Raw genomic sequence first — 23,188 nt, 5'->3', positions numbered from 1 at the left:
CTAACCACCTTGCCTTCACTAGAATGTTTTCAAGTTAGAAGAAAAGGAGGACTTGTGGCACCTTAGAGACTAACCAATTTATTTGAGCATAAGCTTTCGTGAGCTACAGCTCACTTCATTGGATGCATGCAATGGAAAATACAGTGGGGAGATTTTATATACACAGAGAACATGAAACAATGGATGTTATCATACACACTGTAACGAGAGTGATCAGGTAAGGTGAGCTATTACCAGCAGGAGAACGGGCTGGGGGGGGGGGGTGGAGCCTTTTGTAGTGATAATCAAGGTGGGTCATTTCCAGCAGTTGACAAGAACATCTGAGCAACAGTGCCGGGGGCGGGGAATAGTTTTACTTCGTGTAATGACACATCCACTCCCAGTCTTTATTCAAGCCTAAGTTACTTGTGTCCAGTTTGCAAATTAATTCCAATTCAGCAGTCTCTCGTTGGAGTCTGTTTTGGAAGTTTTTTTGTTGAAGAATTGCAACTTTTAGGTCTGTAATCGAGTGACCAAAGAGATTGAAGTGTTCTCTGACTGGTTTTTGAATGTTATAATTCATGACATCTGATTTTTGTCCATTTATTCTTTTATGTAGAGACTGTCCAGTTTGCCCCATGTACATGGCAGAGGGGCATTGCTGGCACATGATGGCATGTATCACATTGGTAGATGTGCAGGTGAACGAGCCTCTAATAGTGTGGGTGATGCTATGGGACTCTTAGATTAGGCTCTATGATGGTGTCCCCTGAATAGATATGTGGTGGACACAGTTGACAACAGGCTTTGTTGCAAGGGTAGGTTCCTGGGTTAGTGGTTCTGTTGTGTGGTGTGTGGTTGCTGGTGAGTATTTGCTTCAGGTTGGGGGGCTGTCTGCAAGCAAGGACTGGCCTGTCTCCCAAGATCTGTGAGAGTGATGGATCGTCCTTCAGGATAGGTTGTAGATCCTTGATGATGTGTTGGAGAGGTTTTAGTTGGGGGCTGAAGATGACGGCTTTCTGTTATTTTCTTTGTTGGGCCTGTCCTGTAGTAGGTAACTTATGGGTACTCTTCTGGCTCTGTCAATCTGTTTCTTCACTTCAGCAGGTGGGTATTGTAGTTGCAAGAACGCTTGATAGAGATCTTGTAGGTGTTTGTCTCTGTCTGAGGGGTTGGAGCAAATGCGGTTGTATCTTAGAGCTTGGCTGTAGACAATGGATCGTGTGGTGTGGTCTGGATGAAAGCTGGAGGCATGTAGGTAGGCATAGCGGTCAGTAGGTTTCTGGTATAGGATGGTGTTTATGTGACCATCGCTTATTAGCACCGTAGTGTCCAGGAAGTAGATCTCTTGTGTGGACTGGTCCAGGCTGAGGTTGATGGTGGGATGGAAATTGTTGAAATCATGGTGGAATTCCTCAAGGGCTTCTTTTCCATGGGTCCAGATGTTGAAGATGTCATCAATGTAGCGCAAGTCGAGTAGGGGCATTAGGGGACGAAAGCTGAGGAAGCGTTGTTCTAAGTCAACCATAAAGTTCAAGTTAGCTGACTCGAGTTAAGAATGCACCTTTCTTCCTAGTGAGGACAAGGCTACAGAGGGCACAACCATAGCTGGAAGCTATTCATTTAAAAATCTGAGCTAATAGTTACAGAAAATTGTTTGCAGTATTCACCTAGTTCCTCTGGGTGCCATTTGCCCAGCAGCCATTACTGGGAAGTCAGAAAGAGCAGATGCATGCAATGACAGGGTGCATGGTTGTTGGAGGGGTTTTAAGTCACTTAGCTTTATTTATTTATTTATTTCTAAATATTTTTATTTCTTATTTCTTTGTTGCAAAGATTGCAGTTGATGGGTTTAGAAAACGAAGTATACAAGAGGCTTGCCGTCATCTCTGTCCCAACAAAATGCAGAGAGATCCTTTTTTCTCAGCAAGAATCATTATATTTGAAGCAGTCCTATTTGTGCTCAGCCTATTTATTAATTTTTGAAACACCAGACACCGTACTTTGGTGCTTTGAAGTACTTTGAAGTGTTTGAACAGAGTCATTCTATGGCTGTGAGAGATCCATCTCTGAAAGCTTGTAAACAAGTTTCCATCGTCACAGAGTATTGATTTAACTTATTTATTATAAAAATATTTCATTGAATAAAATTATTCAGGCCTCCCCTTCCAAAAATGGACTGTTTACTGAGTCTGTGACTGAACAGTACGTCAGATAGATATTCTGAGTCACCACTAAGTGAAAATGTTGCCCATACTCTGCTTGAATCACTAAGTTTTACCATAGGAGACCAAATGTAGTAACAAGCACTAGGTGAACCTTTTATTAAGTACATCTGCAGTCCTATCACTTTGGGTTGTGCTCTTGGCCAGTTTGATAAGATAGGGAAAAATCTGACTTTTTTGGATAAGGCATAAAGCTGATTCTGAGTAACTGCCAATTATAAATGCTATGGGACTCTTAGTTGGAGCTGAACTAATATGGATGAAATCCTGGCCTCATTGAAGACAATTGCAGAACTCTCATTGACTTCAGTGGGGTCATGATTTTCACCCATGCAGGCAGCTATGAGACATCATAGTCTAGTGCTAGTGGCTAGAACAGGGATCTGGGGAACAGAGATCTGGGGAACAGAAAACAGGGGTTCTGTTACAGGCTTCGGCACTGATTTATTTTGTGACCTTGAGCAAATCCCTTTACCTTACACTGTGTCATTTTCATCGTCTGTGAAATGCAGATGTACATATTTACACACTGTTGTCGTGCACCCTAAGATCTTTGGTTGGAAGGCACTTTGTAAGTGCAAGGTATTACTAACATAGTTATTTACAATGCACGTATCACACAGTATTTCCTCGCCCCAGGCATGGTGGGTGACAAGTTGCTGTCTCCTGGGAGATGCATTCTCTGGCATATTTGATTACTAATTGAAGTATCTCTTGGCCAATTGAAAGCTCAAAAACACAAAAGAGAATCCATTAACAGAAAAAATAACACGTACAGATTCTCACAATTTGGAAACCGAGTTTATACTTGCAGCTGAACACACACACATACACACACACATTAATATAAAATTTTCCATGTACCTTAAATAACATCAAAATAAGTTTTGGCACAAAGGAGCCCTGTAGAGTGCAGCTATTAACCCTGCTCACCTGGACACATTCTGTGCTGGATAATTAAATTTTGCTTTGCTGAAATTTCTCTTAGACTTTCAAGTTAATACGGTATTCTTCATTGCCCATCCTAAACTATTGTATAGGGTTGTTGTGCCCGATAAAGCAGTTATTGGGTTTCACCACAGGAGTGAATGAATTTTAGTGGTGGGCACAGTGAGATATATAAAATAGTGTCAGTGATATATATACTGCTATGGAAATCATTAGGAGTTTGTCCATTTAATTCAATGGGCGCAAAATAGAACCCATTAATTGTTATTACAGTTACTAATTATATAATACCGTAATATTATATGATTACATTACATTTATGGACATTGAAAAAAAGAGGTGTAGCTTCTGCCTTTGAATCGACCCATAGTTTACTTAATCAGTTAATATATTATGTTAAGCACTTTGGGATCATCAGAATGTGTCTTTGCTAGACTGTGTATCTAGAATGCAAGTTATAGTAAAGGGCTGTGTCTATAATAATTCCCTCCCTGCTGTCCCTTTGCTTCAGGAGGGGAAGTGATTAGCTGTTCTCCTCTACCAGCTGCAAATGATTATCCCTCCAACCTCCTGTGCTCACTTAGCTGTACCACTCAGCAGTTAGGCAGATTTAGCCAAGGCTCCATCTATTCTGTGCCTCTTCCCACCCATTCCCCACCCACAGATGTCAAAGTAAACAGTGTAGGAATGTAAGGAAAGGTCTATCTCTTTCACTCGCTTGCATGGGTGTGTAGTCCAAGTTACAATCCAGCCCAGAAGAAGTATAATTTTCCATTAAAATGTGATAAGAGGCATGTAGTGCTGGTGAATAGTGCTAGATTGACAGCCCTGAAGATTGAGGCCTTCTCTTAATTCACAGAACTGGTGTAAAACAGGCACCTTCAGTGCTAGTTGTCCTTAACCTCCTCTTCAATATGCCTCAGTCCTCACCTGGAGGGACAACCTGAAGGGGTTAGAAGGTTGTTCAGTCCTTGGGATCTCTTCTGAAAGTGCCAAAGTGATGCCAATTAATGCCAGTTTCAGACTTGCCAAGTGCACTGTGTTTCTTTTCAGGCTAGAGGTGTTTGGCCCTTTCTACAGGGAAGTTCCAGAAATTTAATGGATTTTTCTGATGGCAGGCTCAGTGCTGTGTGTGGGTGGATTTTATATGAAATCTGAGTGATTGGTGTGTGTAAATATTCCTGAAACTAAACAGTTCCAAAGTCATCTTCTCTTTCCCAGATTTCTCTCATAATTTAGATTATCCAAATCCACAAGATAGAATTCTAAGTAAGCATTTCTCTCCTTTTCCTTGTTCTCCCTTCTGAACTTTTTCATTTTCTTTAATTTCAGTTTCAAAACTTTGAGCAGTTCTTGGGGCTCCCTTGCAATTTTTCAAGTTGTTTATGGAGGTCAGAGATCAAATACTTGTGAACTGAAAATGGGAAGGCATGTTTTTTATGGATCCATTTCTTTCTGATGTACATTCATAAGATGTCATTAGCACTTCTTATACAAAACTGATTCAAATGGCTTGACTTTCTACTTTGACTTCTCACTTTAGGGCTCCACACTACCACCACCCTGCTGCAAGTTGGGGGTGGTAATGGGTCACAACACCTACTCATTCGAGGATGGCTGCATCCAAGGTCTAGGTAGCCTGCACAGGGGTAGAAGTGTATATTCCCCTTATGTCCCCAGGTGGGCATGTAGGCCAAGGGATAAACCCCAAAGGAGGAGATAGTACAAGCAAAAATTCCCCCTCCCCACCGATCATCTTCTTTCTATTTATTGCCATGAAAGAGAGTAGGAGCTATACTGTAACCACAGCAGGGAAGCTTTTAATAAAGATGGTATCTTTATTTATTGAATTTACCTACAGTGTAAGGAACCTATCATACCATCTAGCTGCCCACAAATGCATTCAGTTATCTCCCTACAATTGGGTTTGTTATTGCATAGCTATAAAATAGGAAGGCATCTGCTTCTGGTGGTTCATGTTTGAATTTATGCAAATATATTAATTTATGCAAATTTTCAATTTACTGGAATTTTGTCAGGCTATTGGCAGATATGCAGTTGTGAATGGGGTTTTATTCTGTGATGTGGATACCTGTATGCTGGGAACTTGACTGAAACTATCAACTCATTTCACAGTAGAAATGAAACATCTGTGGGATGGTAACATGTTTCAGTTATTACTGTTGTGGGGTGGATTTGAATTGGTGTCCTAGAGGTGTCCGTAAGCAACTACCAGTCATTCGAACTATCGAATCCTCCTTTGTGTGTAGTGTATGTGGCAGAGACACAGTGGAAAGTGTTTCAAAATGGCTTCTAATTTTGCGCTCACAAGTATGTGCATCCTTATGTAGTCAGGCAGCTAGACATAGAATTGCATGCCCAAACAGGCACACTCAGAGTCTGTGAGAGCAAATATAGAAGCCCTCTAAAAATGGGCTATAAAGTGTGTGATGTGGAGCAAATTCTACGCTGACTTGTATCCCATGCAATTAGTGAGGTTGCATGAGGTGTAAATCCGTGCACAAGTTGGCCCGGTGTGAGTATGAAGGCTGGGTTAACTTTAAACCGGGATATGTGTAGTTCTGTAAAGACCAAAGCACTAAAAAAGCAGCAAGGGATGAAGAGAAAATTTAGTTTATTCTACTGTTTCTGTCAGTCTCTGGGTCTCATACAGTGTTTAATGGGACGTTGTCAGGATTTAACATCCACATTTTGACCTCCCTTAAAAGTTACATTGCAAATCAACTGAGTCCTTAGAACGACATTTGTAATGCAGAAGGTGGCTCATGAGGAACGTTATGAAATGAATTCAATCTGTTTCCTGTGACTGAATAGTAGAAGCACCTACAGTAGTGGTAAGATCAAGATCTCTCTTAGAAGTCCTCCTCTCAAGGTTATCATGCTATAATTATTCTCTGGTGAGGTTTTTAAGCAGTACAGTACTGGGTGAATGTACAGAAACTGTACCAGGTCTTCTGTGGGATCTATATAGCATCATTTCAGCATGATAATAGGTCAGCTGCTGTCTGAGATACCTCAAATTAAATGTTTCCTAAAACAATTAGAAAGTGCGACCGTGGTAGGGATTATTTTTTACGTGACACCAATAGGATTCTGACCAGTCACAACACAGAGGAAAATTACCCCATTCCTAGTTGTATGACCCTACAGCCAGATTCTGCCACCTTTTCTTAGGTCGAGTGGTACTTTACTAGGTAAGACATTCCTTTTCAATCACTGAGACTCCTTGTGAAATGAGGCAGTACTGAGCATGAGTAAGGGCAAGGCCAGCAGAATCAGACCCTTACAGTCTGTGAAAGTTCAGGAGGAATCATGCAGGGTCACCTTCTGCCAGACATGCCAACTCTGTGAATTAATCGTGAGAGATGCGATTTCAAAGTAAAATGAAGCCTGACTCATGACTCGGGATAGAATACTCAAAGGTCAGGATTTCCTGACCTTTGAGAGTTCTATCCTGAGATCATGAGTCAGTGTTAATAATTTTACTCAGAAATCGCTGTCAGCCCCAGTGGCTGGGGCTCCTGCTGCCAGTCAGCCCCAGTGCTTACTGACACAGTTTAGTACCTTACACCAGAAGTAATCAGTGTGGTTCCTAATGGAGTAAGGTGCTACTTAGCAAAAATTAAGTGTGTCAGAATCTGGCCCATAAATTTCTACATTCACTGTCTATACATATAGCATATCGTCCCAGCTGATGTCTCAGAAACTGATTTGATCTTCTATATATTCTAGAAAAAATGTTTAGCTTAGAGACGACGTAACCATATGGTGATACTGTATTTATGATCACACGTTTTTAAGCAATAAGACACGAACAGAAAATGTGCTTCGAGATGGCTACCACACAATTTCTGAGACCAAAAGACTTCGAACAACCTGAAGCCTGTGAGCAATTCAGTTAGTCCCAGAAAAGCAGTGCCTAGACTAGCTTGTTGTTGTTAAATGGAGAATGTATTCAGAACCCAGAGATAAAAGTTATGCCAGTGTATTTAATGGATGTTATTGACATGATGTATATTTCATATCTTCAACATATCAGAAAACTGCATTTGCATCCAGAATTTTAAGTCCGTTTTGAAATCATTATTAACCAGTACTGTCCTTTAATTTTAAGACTACTTGCTTTAGCCCTATAGTAACCTAACTCTCTGCTCCATCAAATTCCATTATAATCAGCCTCTTTGTAAAAACATAATATTGTAACTGCTAGGCTCTCGAGGCTATAAAAAAGTGGAAATGGACTGAAGTGAGAGATCTTTAGACTAGCAGCAGTTGCACTGTGAAAACATAACCTGTTTTGGGCACATCCTGTACATAAAAGCTATTTTTCCCTCATAGACAGGACAATGAACAGCCCTGGACCACTGTTGGAGACAATTGAGCTCTTCAAAGCAAAGCAGTTTTCGAAGGTGGTGTTTGCCACATTTCCAAATATATATGCCGTATTTTGTTTTTACTTCGTCTAAGTACAGCAACCAAATTTTGAGTGTTTAGTTTCAAGGAGAAAAGCTAGTATGTCTTTTCCTCAAAATAGCTTATAATTTCCTGGGCAAACATGTCAAAGATAAGGAAATTAAAAAGATAGTAGGCTATATAATACCTAGCAGGAAAATGCATCTGATTATAAAGAGTTCCTACCAAAAATCTGTATGATATTTTATGCTTCAATTCCTGTTGTTGTTTTTTATGATGTTACGTTGTTAACCGAGTTTTGGATGGAAAGAGTGTGCAGCATAAATGACAGTACACAACTGTGCACAAATATTAATTAATCATCACCTTCCTGAATAGAGCCTCTGTGAGGCTGAAAGCAAAATCAAGGGTTTGCTTGGTTTCCAGAGCATGCAGTGCGCTCTGTGCTGTACAATTGGGAACATTCATGTTATGAATATCACCTTGTAATTCATGTTGTAAGAGGCTGGGGGGTAGCTGGCCTGAAAGTCTGTGTTCAGCGGAAAGACGCATAACCCTGTGTTAGTTACTCAGTGATGGGGACAAAGTATGCACACTAAGATCAAGTATCTTTTAATTAAATTTCCTGGCATTACAGTAAGGAAAAAGAGAATCAGTCACGCTATACAACATATTTGTATGTGAGGTTTATATACTTAAGGTCCTTTGTTGGACGACATTTTAGAAATGATGATTTTTTTTATGGATGAACACACTCTACAAGTTTATTGAGACTTTGGCATCAGCAGCACAGTGCAACTATGTTAAAAAGTGGTGCATAGATTTCCCCGTCCCCCCCCATACCTTGGCTGCCATTTTAAAACTGAAGAGAAGAGCATTTTCACAGGGTTGGTGAATTGTAAGGGTGGGATCATGCAAAACACGGAGTATGTCAATTGGTGTTAAAGAGTCAGCATCTAACCAACAGGTGTTGCAGTAGTATCTGAGATACCACAATATTTCCTTGTACTTAGAATAGGCAAAAATGTTGCACATTAGATAGCACTGTGTGGTAACCGGGTAAATGCTAGGTTTGTAATGGCAGTGACAGGTTATCATCACTGTTGCTGTCATTGCAGATTTTTGAGGATTGCATTATGAGAGGGTATGTGGGAAGGTATGTTTTAGGGGGCAATGCAGAGCGCAGTGGTGTGCAATACTGTAGTGTAGAGTACACCCTTGTTGTGGACAGTATTGTTCAAAACAATACCGCTTACAATAATTATACTGTGGGGTTTGAGACCATTAGTGTAGACAACTGTTCTGTTTTTATGAGGGGTGTAGCCACGGTGCTGTGCACAATTAAGTGTTAAGAGTGAACAAGAGTTGCTCCATCAGCACTTCAGTCCATCAGAATCCCCAAACAGGAGGATATTTTTTTTTTAAAGGAGGAGACTTGTGTTTTTACACAGCTCCCAAGAGTGTGAGATGGGAAGCATGTTTCATATTAAAATTCTACTGTGCCATATCCTCACCTGGTGTCAATGGGAAATGGAAGCAATGGAGCTACTCTGGCTTACACTAGCTGAGGACCTGCCCTATGTTTATATGCATAATGTGTGTGTGTGTGTGTGTGCACATATGCATGATATAAATGAGTCTTGCAAAATATTCACTCACCTATAATGTTGGGTGAGTAAAATGTTGTTGTTTTTCTTAACATTCTCCTCATGATAAGGGCTGTTGAGTAGATGATCAGCCAGGGCTCATAAGAGTTTTACAAGCACACTCTAATATATTACTCTGAACAATAGCTTCACCAACTCTAATACACTCGGGATATTAATTGTATCCTGACAGGTTTGATTGTTCGGGAAGTGAGCATTGAGATTTCCCGTCAGCAGGTGGAAGAACTCTTTGGACCTGAAGATTACTGGTGCCAGTGTGTCGCTTGGAGCTCTGCCGGCACTACTAAGAGTCGAAAGGCCTATGTTCGCATTGCATGTGAGTACCTCTTCTCTGGGATGAAGTGACTCTGGGTTGTCTGGGTGGGGACTTTTGCTTCTAACCACATACACTGAACAGGCCTTGAATCTTCTGTGGTGGTTGATGCAGCATGTCAGACTTCAGACCACCAGTATTGCACTTAGATGTGTCAGTTCATCATTTCTTGTTTCTGAGAGCCAGATGTGCACCCTCCTCCTTTCAGGTTTATGAAAAAAGAAAGCCAACAACAGCAAATTATTTGTGAAGTTCTGCAATGATCCCGACGCAAGGAAAGTGTTTGTAGCCAATTGGCTGGAATTTTTCAAAGCAAACACTGTGATGGACTAAGAACAATTCCCTTGTGTCTCTGCAGCCATTTAATAATGCTGCTTTTGCCTGACAAACAGAGACCAAATGTAGCATATCACTGTAATCAGAGAGGAGCTATGATAGCAAAAATAGGCATCTTAACTCTTAACATTTCATCCTTGCTATGCATGGTTACTAGCCTCAATATTTATTTTAAATCCTTTCTCCACTCTCATTCTACCCATGAAAAAACAGGACAACCAATCTCCAGACAACAAATCTTCAGTTGACAATACAAATATTTAATGTTCATTAATTTTCAAAGAGGGACTTGTCTTTGTAATACAGCATTTGCAGCGGGGATTCCCGTTTCCCTTTCATGCAGATTAAGTGAGTTTTATTTAGTACAATGCAAGCAAGCTGCGTAATTTAGAAATTATTTCACCTGCCTTTGGAAAAAGGAACAAAGAAACATTGTTTGGTGAGTGTTCACCAGCAGCTGGATACTTGTCTGGCTCGTCTATACTGAATATAGCCTAAGATTTTAGAACAAGAGGAGAGAATTCCTCTTCCAGGAAAAAGAACATATCCCTTACCAACACCTTTAAGAAGGAAGACTAAGGAAGGACTGTTTACTTATCATTTTGCTATGAAATAGTGTCACCTCAAGCCACTTACAAATGGTTTTTTAGCACTCCATCCTGCTCTCAGTGAAGTCAGTTGGGTTGAGGCTGCTCAATGCACCTACAAATCAAGCCATTTTATTTACATGTCTAGGTACAGATTTAGGAGGCTAATTTTAAGTACCCAAGTTGAACACTGTGACCTAAGCTCCTTGACTAGAAATGGATCTTGCCTACAAATTTTGGATATAGAGATGGATCTGGAGAAGAATCTCCCCAGAGTTCAGTGGAGTTTGGATGCAAGGTTTCGGCCACATCCATCATACAGACACAGACAACTTGTAAGCAGATTATCAGATATTATTGCATCAGATAATAATACCTGGCTCTCACGTAATGCTTTTCATCAGTACATCACAAAGAGCTTTCCATGGAGGAATCAGTACCATTATTAGAACTGAGCAAAAATTTTCAGACTAATAGTTTATTCACCAAAAAATACAGGCTTGGATTGACCAAAACTATTCGTGATTTTGGGTTGAATTTAGCAAATAGTTTTGGCTAAAAAAAAATGGGGAAAAAAAAAGGAAAAAGTCCAAACGTTTCATTTCAACATTTTTTAAACAAAAGGTTGTGACTTTTCATTTTGAAACACTGGTTTGTTCAGAAATTTAGCTAGGCTTACTTTATTAAAATAAAAATTAAAAAATATCCACAAAGAAAATAAAACATTTTGTTTTGGGTTGCACGATACAAGTCATTTAACCTGAAACAAAACATTTTTGCTTTTTTTGTTTTAGCAAGAAAAATGAAAAATTTCTGTTTTGGGTCAAACCAAAACAAATTTGTTTTTTTATTTTTATTTTGGTTTGACTACAGAACCGAAAAATCTATTATTCACTCAGTTCTAATAATTGTCCCCATTTCAAGGGTAGGAAAATTGAGGCTCAGAGGTACATTGACTTGCCCAATGTCCCCAGCAGATAAGTGGCAGAATGAGGAGTAGAACCTGAGTCCCCTTCTTGTACTTTATCCGCTCATTATGTCATGGTACTCTTAGGAGTACTTAGGTACTTCACTATCACAGCAATGAGTGCACTGTAAATATCTATATTGACAGAATCTGCATTGAATCCCAATTTCCCCTGATTCTGGAGTGTTTCATCTATAGCATTTTGTACTGAATCCTTTTCTTGGGGCAAACAAACATTTCTAGAGTTCTTTAGGGTCTTTCTGACAGGAAAGCAGTGAACTTTAACTACCCATTCCAAATGTTAGCACTGTGCTTCAGAGAGCTTTAGCAAAGTTTCAACAGCTTTTTCAGATTACAAAACCTGTATTAAATCACCTAGTAGATTTTGGAGCCCTGCCAGTTAGCACTTGACAGATAGCCATCATATTTACTTCAATTAAGGGTCTGAATGTATATCAGATGAAGATAACAGAGCAATGTTAAAGTTACAGATGTGTAATTGCCTTTCATGAAATTAGATATGTATATATACAGCAACTGCACTTTAGCCAAGAGTCTGTCAGTGATTTCATCATAAACTCCTATTTTCAGAGGCTTATAACTTAGCTGTAAAAAAATCATTCTGGGCAGAAAATTGGCATCCAAAATCTTTGCTTGTGATTGATATTTCTGACCACATTTAAGAGAGAGAGGGAGAGAAAGTCAGTCTAGTAATTTTTATAGTGCTTAAGTGTTTTTTTTTTTAAATGGTGGAACTGAGCCTATGAACTTTGAGTTTTGCTTTTTGATGATTTTTTGCATACTTTCCCTCGATTTGGGGCTTCTTGGACAATTATGGCCCAGGCCTGTAGCCTCTATTCACAGGACTAAGAGCTGCAGTGTTAAGTATTTAGCCTGCGGATTTATGCCGAGCAGCAAAAGCACAATCACAGAAAAATCATCTATTTTAAACGACAAAATTTTCAGCTGGCCTTATAGGTAAATAATAAATATTTGTATGGACTCAAAACACATACAGTATGTACATCAGTGAGCGGAGACATTATTGTCTAAAAGGTAATAATAATTAGCCAAATTCTAGGCTCAGTTATGTCAGTGTTAATCCAGAGTCGCTCAGTTGATTTCAGTGGATTGACTCTGAATTGACACAAGCATAACTAAGCCCTATTTCAGCAAGATACTTAAGCACATGCCTAACTTTAAGCAGGTCCCATGGGACAATTCCACTGCTTAAAGTTCCAGCTCAAGGATCAGTGGCTAAGGTCTGCGCTGTGCCAAACCTTGCTGCTGTTTTCCTGAGACTTTTCCTACTCCAGCCCTATCAGGCTTCTGCTCTACCACACTTGTGAGTAAACCCCTCCTTTAGGCCCAGGATCCCAGGCTTCTACTCTCCCACAAGTTTTCTCCTTTCCCTCTCTAAGCCCGAAGAGGGACTACCATGTCCTGCCCTAGCTTCCTGACCTTATACCAGCCCTGCCTGCCCCTGCCCAGCTGGGCTTCATCCCCACTCAGTGCTTGATCATCAAGGCTAATTCCCGCTCGGGATGGTCTATCAGGTTACTTAACCCATCTTGGCCACAATAACCCTCTCCGGGATAGTGTGGGGTGAAGACCCCATCACACCTGTCTAGACTAGATTTGAAACATAACTAAAAATTCAGCTGTAGCCATACCCATATCACTGTGAAATCTCAAATCCTACATCCTCTGGGCACGCCAAGGTAGGCTGTGCATGATAAGGTATCACTCATCAGACAGACCAAGGTGCCAACATTTAAAATAGGCAGTAGGAGGGTCCAGCATTGCTGCCGGAGGGAATGGTTACCCAAGAAGTTTGCAGGGGTGCAGCTGCACCACTGCTGTAAACTCTCTAATGTAGGTGGTCTAAGCCAATGGGAGAGAGCTCTTCCATCAGCTTAATTACTCCAGCCTCCACAAGTGGCGGTAGCTATGTCGGTGGGAGAAGCTCTCCTGCCGACATAGCGCTGTTCACACTAGTTCTTATGTCAGTGTAACTTACGTTGCTCGGGGGGCATGATTTATTCACGCTGGTGAATTTCACAGGCTGGTGCTTGTTGGGGAACCATGGCCCAGAGCACCACGGAGTTAGGAAAGAACAGTCCTTGTGCTGCTCTGGTCATTATCTGGGACAAGCAATGGGCGTGGAGGCTCTTCACACTCTCCCCCATATTGTGCACCTGCATAGAATCCCTGCAGCCCTTAAATTTGCCTGCAGTAAGCACGCAATGCTGAGTTTTGAAGGAAACAAAACGCAACACAACTGTTTGTGGTGTTATGACATCAGGCTAGACCTTTTTCATTTTTAATAAGCACAAAAAAGTGAAGTCTAATATATTTGGGGGAGGGAAACCCTACAGTGCTTTGTGTGCTACAGTTACTTCACATTAATAGCCGTAGCTGGTGATTTCAGCACAAATCGTACCGTACCGTGATGACATAATTAGCCCTTTCTCGCATGTTCAGAAGAAAGATTCTTTTTTTTTTTTCCATTCTGGCCACCAGTGTTATTGCTTTGCAGGGCTGTATAATTATTGTATCCTCTGGAGGACCAGTTCTGAAGTCCATTAAAACAAAACAAAAAAATGCATTCAACATCTCTGTTCATTGACCATGTAATAGAATTAACCGAAAAGTAATTTGAAAGTGTGAAGAATGTGCATCCTGGAAAAGCAGCTTGTATTTATTTAATTCAAGGTCAGGCATGTGTCGGAAAGGACATAACAACCTGGTCAAAGGAAATTCTCTGCTGAAAGTCAATTGAAAAATCACATCAGCCAAGCAGAGAACTTCCGTTGGTCAAGAGGGAAGGCATCTTTAAATTTGGAGTAAAGAGTGGTGTTTTTCAGAGGGATACACATGCTGGAAATTTAAACTGGAAGTAAAACTGATTCAGAACTCAAGATTGTGACTTCTTTCAGTGTGTAGAACTGGGTGATGTGAAGTCTGCAGCTTTGGACCATTTGTAATTAAGGTTTGGACCATTCTCTTCTATGAAGGTTATTCCTGAATAGTGAAATGGAAACTCCATGATTTTCCCTGGAATCCTTCCACTGGAGAGTTTGGTCTCCCCACAGCAAAGAGACTGGAAGAGATTCACCCTTGTAAACTGTCAGATTCCCTAGGATCTGTTTAGACCTGAAAATCCTAGGTATTTTAATAATCTAGCTAATGGAAAAACAGAATGAGTAATAGTGGAGCTGGAGAAATGCAATTAGTTGTCTGGGATACGTGATATTAGATGTTGCAAATACAATTTTCCTCATCATTCTAGCTATATTGACTCTCGGAGGTTCTCACATGCTTTGAAATGTTAATGTACACTGGGCCTAAAATATACTTTTGTTACTGAATTAAGAGACTACAGTTTTATGGAGAGAAGACAAAGGAGTTGGGATAGTTTTTTCCTTTTGTTAAAAAAAAAATCCCAAACCACTGCATTATTTTAAAACTAATATTTGAAAAATGTTGATCTGATTCTATAGATACAATCCTACATTCTCTGCTTGAGCAAAATTCCTGTTGAAAGAAATCGATGCAAGCTGTGCCTATGTAACCAAGAATAGAATTAAACCTGGTAAAAGTTTCACTTGATAAAGACTAATTAAGTACTGCAGGATTTGGCCTAAATTATGGGCCAGTTCCATAACTGGTGTCATTGACTTTAGTGGAGCCAGGCCAATTTACCCCAACTGAGGATCATATCTGATCAATTTACAGCACAATTGAATAAATATGAAATTGGCCTGATTATCTTCTCACTTGTACCAGTTTTACATTGGTGTGACTCCACTAGATTCATTGAAGTTACACTTGATTTGCCCCTGAAAATGTACAATCACACTCAAGGCCAGTATCTGTATGTCCGACTTCTGAGTTGCTGAAAACCTGCTGCGAGAAATAAATAGCTTTTCTCCTAATTTCATCGGAGCAGGCTTTTTGCATAATGAATTTAGATGTCTTCTCATTTTTGGCTTCTTTCCAGTGTCTTGGAAACAAATGGAAACTTAAAAAAAAAAACATTGCTCTTTTCCACTAAGACATTGCTATTTTATAAGGAATTGTGCTTATTAAACTTGTATTTAATTTTATATTAGTTTTCTATAGACTTAACTAAAAGCCTTTTTTTCCAGAATTGCTTTTTTTTTTTTTTTTAATGAAGGGAGTTTAAATAGTAGCTTATATACATGTCTCATACTGTATACAGATAAGATTAATGTGATTCAGGAAAGTGGATTGGTTTATGTGATGGATTATCTCCACTTACGTTGGACAGAAAGACAGATGTGAAAATAATCACACATTCGTTACTGGCACTCAGGTAGTGAACCTTTTAATTCTGGGGTTCTGTGCCATACATTATGTTGCTGAATTACCTGTTTTCCCATTACTTTCACATCCCAGTATTCTAGCACCCCAGACAATATAGTGAAGACACAGTTCCATTGCCACCAAAATATTAGAGAGTACTGTATTAGTTATAAGATCTGGGGGAAATGGGACAACTAGGGCGGAACATTTAAAAGGAAGTTGAGAACACACAGAAGCATGAAATATGAAAAAATGAAGGGAATTGGTTATACATGGTATGTGTACATTGGGCAGTACTAAAGAGGGGACCTGATTCCTGCTTCCCTACAGGTTGAGTAATTCCCAGTCAATGGGTGTTACTTGTATCCTGCGTGGAGAGAACTGGGCCACATGGTCTCGAGTTGAGATTACTCTTGAGCCAAAGATGGACCTCCTCCATCACAAGTCTCAAAGATAAAGAAGGCATTTTAGAACTCATCGTATGCATTAGCTCATTTTACATTTTCACTACACTAGAATCATTCTTGTCAAGCAACTTCTTCTAGCAGGTCTATGTCTCTTTCAAGCTCTCTCATCTCAAAATATGGATACTTTTCTCTTTGATACATATGGCTTTGATTCTGCAATTGATGGTAAATTAGTGCATTTACAGCCAAGTGTAACCAAGACAGTTTTGAATATGTTCCATCTTTAAAACAGACTAGGAACTATCTATCTTTCTCAATGGACATCACATGAAACACGAATCCCACCCAGTCTACCTTGGAGTAAACCTAGATAAATCTCTCACCTTATCTTAACCACCTGAGGAAAACTGCAGCTAAGTTGAGGATACGTAACAAACTTCTAAGCAAACTGGCCAGCACTTCATGAGGAGCCAACACGCAAACTCTGTAATCATCTGGTTTAGCTCTCTGTTAGTCTGCAGCAGAATATTGTGCTCCATCTGGCTCCATTTGTCTCATGTCAGGTTGGTTGACACTCAGCTACACTCAACTTTGCACATCATAACTGGGACAATTCGACCCAGACCAGTACTGTGGCTCCATATGTTAAGTAACATCACTGCTGCACACATCCCTCACAAGGATGCTACTGCCAGATTGGTTGAGAATACCAGGACAAACTCAAGCTACCACTTTCACAGACCTCTTCAACCACCCAAGGGTGTGGTTTTCACCAGCCGTTGCAGGCCCATTTGCCCTGCCGAGATTTCTCTATGACATTGATATGGCATGAAGAATGGGCTGTAGCTGACATCAGAAACAAATCTCCTAAAACTGACCTGATCATATGTGTACCTGGTTTTGATTTGCCATGCCAGTCATGGGTCCTTCTGAAAAAAAATTTGAATAGGCCAAGTTCAACATACGGCCAGCCTTCACATCTGGGGCCAACAAGAGGATTCCACAAACAGCTGTGGCCAAAGGCACACAATGTCACACATCATGATGACTGCCATCTGGCCGGATTTGGTGATGGTTTGAAGGCTCTGCTCTTCACTGAGAAGGCTGCTGCAAATTGGCTTGGCAAGCTCCACGTCCACTTAGAAAAAGGGTTATAATTAGGGTATATAATAAATGCAAGCCTTAGGGTTTCACAATATTGAGTTAAAAACACATTGAATTAAAATTAATGTAATTGTTAGTGTTACTTTCATTTAACAAATCTCTGAATTTGTGTGTGTTAATACCTTCAGGGGGAGCGTTGGGGATGTCCTGCATATGTTGTCATGTCTCATAGAAATCAATGTCTTGCAACAGAACCTGCTTGAACCCTGAAGGAGATGGAAATATAGCAATCAAAAAGTTAACTAAAGATTTGTGCATATATTTCTATAGAGATAGTCTGCTGCTAGAGACAGATTAATGAATCAGAAAAAAAGTGTTTATGCAGAATTTGGGTGTTTTGCTTACAGAAATGCCTTTAGAGTTTCTGTATGGTATAACTTTAGCTTCACAACTAATTGCAAATGCACACCTAAAATCACTAGCTACTACATTTCCTGTGATACATTTATGCTCTTCAAAAGAAGACCTGCCAACACTGTGAAAAATTCAAGGTTTTTGTTTTATGTTTTTTTCCAAGGTAAAACTGAATCTAGTGTTTTATGGATTTTTTTGAAAAAATTTTAACTTCACATTCACATTTTAATTATTATAACATATAGTTGAAGAAAATACTAGAAATATTAGACTCTGCTTTCAGTTTTAATTGGAAAACTTTGAACCTTCTAAAACGTTAAAATGGAAGTGATGAGAAAACATATTATGCCTACTAGGAAAAAATAAAGAGGTTTAGATGTATCTGGAAGCTTAGGCCAGGTCTACACTACAAACTTATGTTGGTATAACTACGTAGTTCGGGGCGTGAAAAATCCACATCCCTGAGCAATGCAGTTTTAGCAACCTAACACCCTGTGTTCTCCTATCGACATAGCTACCACCTGTCATAGAGGTGGATTAACTACGCCAAGGGGAGAAGGTCTCCCATTGGCATAGGAGCGTCTACACTTAAGCACTACCATGGCGCAGCTGCATCAGTGCAGCATTTTAAGTGTCGACCCGCACTTAGAAGGGAAGGGGAATAGATGGAGCCCATTGGTGATTGTAGAGAGGGGTGTAGTAAGTAAGTGGAATCAACTATCATTGAACTGTAGGGAAAGCGGATGGGGTTGTGAACTGTTAAGGGAGCAAGAATCTCGATACTTTTGAAAGACAGATAGGCATCAGATCATGTGGTTCTGTGTAAAAATGGCTAGCTCACACTACTTTTCAATCTTTACAGTGCTGAATTAATTAGATGGCTTTTCCTCATTCTAAGTGCAGTAAATGTGAAAGTTGCTGATCAGTTATGAAATCGGTGATTGTTATATAGGAATTTATCTGACTCAACATGCCTAAAGTTGAAGGAAGTAGTGCAAAACAAGCAATTAATCTGAGAAAGGGCAGACAATCTGACTCTTCAGATTCTTCAAGCTCAAATAGTGTCCAAGTTGCTTAAGATGCCATCGAAGAATGCAAAGAAGTATCTCAAGAATATCTTTGCCATTTGCTCAAATAACAAAAATAAAATGAGTGAAAGAGGAGAGAACTTCTTGAGTCCCGTCACCCTAATTTCCTTACCTATGGGTATTCAGCATATAATCTAACTCTGCTTTAGAAAGGAGCACCTAGCACATGGTACGTTCAAAAATTATTCTGACGCCACCATCAGCCTGGTTGGTTGACGGAAAAAGGAAGATTGATGCTCCAGCACCACTGACATTCTGTGGAACTCTCAGAAAAATTGTGGACTGGATTTTGAGCTCCATTAAAAATTGTGCGCCTGTTTCACAAAACTTTATGAAGCCAGAGGATCTAGTCCGTGTAAGTTTCCCCCGGAAAAGGGGAGTCCTTTGGCTTCTTTGTCACACGTCTACTGGCTGCAGGTGTTGGGAGCATGGCTGAGGAAAGGCTGTTTTTCTGGGGCATACCTACATTGCAGCACTCCTCAGCTGCTAGAAGTTGGGGACCACTGTCAGCTGGTGTCATTTAAAGCAGTCTTTATACAGGGGACTAGGGTGGTGCAGAACTGGCCTCAGTATTGAGTTGGAGGCACAAAGGGATCTATTATTTCCCTCCTCTTCAGCTGTGCCCATTGTTCTTTGGGCCCAGCTGAGACCGTGGTCCTGTGTCTCTACATTTACATCCAACTAGAAGGACTGTGTTGAAATTTGCACCGAGCATGAGGATGGCTTTGATCAAAACACAGCATGCATTTTACACAAGCGGCTCTCCGGAGAGAGGCATGAAATTTATAAAAGCAATTGATAGCAGTTTCAGAGGAAGTTGCCAGATTACAGGCTGATGACACTAGTGTCACAGTCTCACTGGAAATCTGGTTTGATCTAAGTAACAACAAAAAACTGGAACCACACAAGGACAAAATCAAAAAATAATTCAGAGAAGCTATGGAACCTTTCTATTACTCTAGCCGCCAGTGCAACTGATCTCAAATACAAAGGTCATAGACTCAGCTGTGAACAGGAAGAAGTAACTGAAATGTGGCTGATGGAACAGAGTCCTGAGTTTTGTTTTTCTCCTCTAGCCCTTGAAATTGAAAATCCAGATTTCAACTCCCTAATCTGTGTTTTCAGAAAAAGGTGTCACAGTTTTGTCCCAAATTGTGGGAAATTATGGAAGCAAAATTATGGAAGACAGGAGAGCTGAATTCAGAATTTTGTCAATTGTAAAAAGACCTTCACTCCTGTCCACCCAGCTTGGCATCACTCAAACATAGTTGGAATAATAAATATAATATGTAATTCATTTTCATAAGTATGTGATTTATGGTAACCTGATGAGCTTTTGTGGGGATGAGGGAAATTAAAACAACACTGGTCCTTTCATCCTTTAGAACATTTGTCTCCAACAGAATACAAACTTTATATGCAAATTTTTCTTACTCATGTCTCCATTAAATTAGGTTAAAAAACCAAAAACAACTACCAAAACCATTTATATATATTTATATGTATATGTGTATATATACACACACTATCTTTTGTAGTGAAGAATTTTCATGTTCTTAAAAACTTATCTCCCTTAATGCATCTCTGCAAAAGGCTGCTTCTTCTCTTATATGACATCAACTCACACTAAATCAAAGTTGGGTGAAAAAGAATGTTTTAAAAAGCCCTGATCATTTTCTGAAGACATTGGTATGTTTGTTTTAGAGGGAAAATCCTAGTTAGAGTTACTGGAAAGAGCACAGAACAGAAGTGAGGAGTCTTTAAGGTCTACCAAGGGCAGAAATCCATCTTTTCCTGACATTAATGCTGCATTGTTCTGTACATTTCTGGTTTACATCTAATTCCTGGCTGACAAGTGTCCGTTTTTCATGCTTATTCATCAGTCACCCTTGCATTAGCACTGCCTTGAAGGCATCTGCCCTGCCTCTTAACGCCTTTCTCAGAAATGATAAAGGATATCCTTAAAGTTTTACCCACCCACACATCACAGTAAAACCCAGAACTACAATGAAGGAATAAAATACAGTTTGTAAAAATAAATAAATAAATAAATAAAATGGAAAAAAAGGTAATTCTTTGCTGACTGCAAAGATGAAAGCTTAAAAAAGGGAAAAAAAAAAGGGGGAAGCAGAATCATGCCAGGAGTTAAAATGATTTGTACACAGAAACAGTTACCTTGGGGGGATAAAAAATATAATTTTTGAGTTGTTTTTAGACTAAGGATGCATTACACTTGGAATTTAAAACTGAGCCATTTAAAGATGCTTCACAAAATGGGTCTATTTTTCCTCTCCAAAAAGCAAAGAAATTCAGATGTGGGTTTACATTGAGAGATTGATCCCTCCATTTTATTAGTCCAGTTTTACAGTAGTGGAAAACCATTGATTTCAGCACAGTTGTGAAGGAGGCTCTCTTTCCTGATGGCAACAGATGTCCCTAGGTATTTCAGGAGTCTCGGAATGAAGTCTCGCCCCAGTGTGCTATGTGTGTGTTTTGTGGTGTGCCTGTAATATGTGGCACAAGAATAGTCATTGACTTCACTGGGACTGCACACTGGTAAGGAGTGTAGGGTTGGGCGCAGAGTTGCATCCCAGAATTTTAATCCTTAAACCTGAATTTCTTTCCATTACATCACATCCTGTACAGGACGGGGGAGAAGAAAAATATCTGTTGTACAGGCTGAGAGTTCTAGCCAAACCAAAACCACTTCCACAGAAGCTCCAAGGTGACGCCCTACCTGCAGCCATAAAGGTTGCACCTTTGGAAGCAAGAATTTATGTAGTGCTTAAATTGTGCAGCTGTATGAACCATCACCTTTTTGATTCTCCCAAGCCTGATATGGCTGCTAATGCAACAATCAGGCTTCATGGGAATGACACAAAAGAGGCATGCTGATTCCCTAGCATCCTAGCATAAGAAATGGATTCTTCCTTGTCTGATCTAATCAGCCTTGGAAGAAATTTTATGGATCCGGGAGCTCGGGCTGCAGCCCAAGCCCAGAAGTCTACACAGCAATGAAACAGCACCGCGAGTACTGGCCCAAGTGGCTGGCACAGGCCAGCCATGGGATTTCCTTTGCTGTGTAAACATACTCTATATTACTAAAGTGAATGTGGTAAGAGAGTACCCTCCTCCCTTTACCTCACATGACTCATCCTAAGGTTAGGGGTGGAAGAGGTGACAGACCAGTTTCTCTGACCCCCTGAGAACTGCAGAAAGGAACTCTTGCAGACGTAGGAGCTGTAACAATTCAGAGTTTCTGCACAGACAAGAGTCCTGACTAGAGTGGACTCTTTTGTTTGTTTGTTTTCAGTTGCAACATTTTCTGAAGATTGTTTCATTCTTCTGGTTTTCAAAATGGACCAAATTTTTCAGTCTGGAATCTTGTGAGACTGTGTTTTACCTTTTTTCCACCTCATTTTGCAAACAGTTAGAACTTTCAAAAATGGCATGTTTTAAAGTTGAAAAATATGGGTTTTGAAAATACTCAGTTTTGAAAAATCTCACCGTGTGATTAAGCTGACAATCAAAATTGATAAGGGTGGGGGAAGAACCCTCTAAAACCACAAACAGCAAGAAAATGAAGATTGGAATGAGAAAATAGCAAATGGAGAATTGTAAGGAAGACAAAATATTTTCACAAGGGTTTTTTGTTGTTTTTTTTTTAAAGGCCCTTTTTCATCAAAAAACTGACTTGCTCAGAAACAGCCCCAGTCCTACGCCAGTGGGATGTATCTAGCTGGACACAGCGGGTGCTAGAGTCACTTACATGAGCTCTCCATCTCCTCAACATTTCTAAAAAGCCTCAGTTAGAACTTTTGTTTGTTTGCTTTTCACCCCAGCCAACTTTATGCTTGGATAGTTAAACATACTGCGCAACCAGTATCTGTCTTCAGCTATCTGATGACTCTATGGATTGGGAGGACATATATAGTTCTGGATGGATAAAGCTCTAAGCACACAGGATGAAGTTGACAGAATGGAGTAGAAAAGCTCCCTATCTTGTAAATACACAATTATGTACTTTTTTAAATGAGTATTATTTATTTGATAGTCTCTAATGGCTCCTTTGAGAACATTACCCTCTGTTATGTTAGGGACCTGGACTTCGAGTATTTTTTAGTTTGCAGATCACTGACCCACTGGAATGCAGTGGCGTTTTCAAAATATTACAGCATATCAAGTCAGTGAGTAATGGGGAGCTTCATGTGCATTAATCCCACCTGGTGAAAACTCTAATGAAACTTTTGATGGGGAACACGTACTGCTCACACTTATCTGTGCCACCTGTTTATAATAATCAGAAGAAAGCTTCTTTGTGTACTAAATGTAATTATTGCGCATTATGGGTAATGTATTTTAATTTGTAAGTATTAAAGCTTTGTTTTAT

At 39.9% G+C, this 23,188-nt stretch overlaps 1 protein-coding gene across 1 annotated transcript in view; it reads left to right on the top strand.

Annotated features, from left to right (window-relative positions):
- The window catches only part of UNC5C (unc-5 netrin receptor C), a 362,184-nt gene that overhangs the window by 233,366 nt on the left and 105,630 nt on the right, over positions 1-23,188 (top strand). Inside the window, exon 3 of the mRNA XM_084626036.1 lies at positions 9,426-9,569. Within this exon, the coding sequence (XP_084482162.1) occupies positions 9,426-9,569 (144 nt within the window). The remainder of the gene's footprint in view (positions 1-9,425; positions 9,570-23,188) is intronic.

Source organism: Lepidochelys olivacea (assembly GCF_965140295.1).
Source record: "Lepidochelys olivacea isolate rLepOli2 genome assembly, chromosome: 4".
NCBI classification, from domain to species: Eukaryota; Metazoa; Chordata; order Testudines; family Cheloniidae; genus Lepidochelys; species Lepidochelys olivacea.
This window is presented reverse-complemented; position numbering and strand designations above follow the sequence as displayed.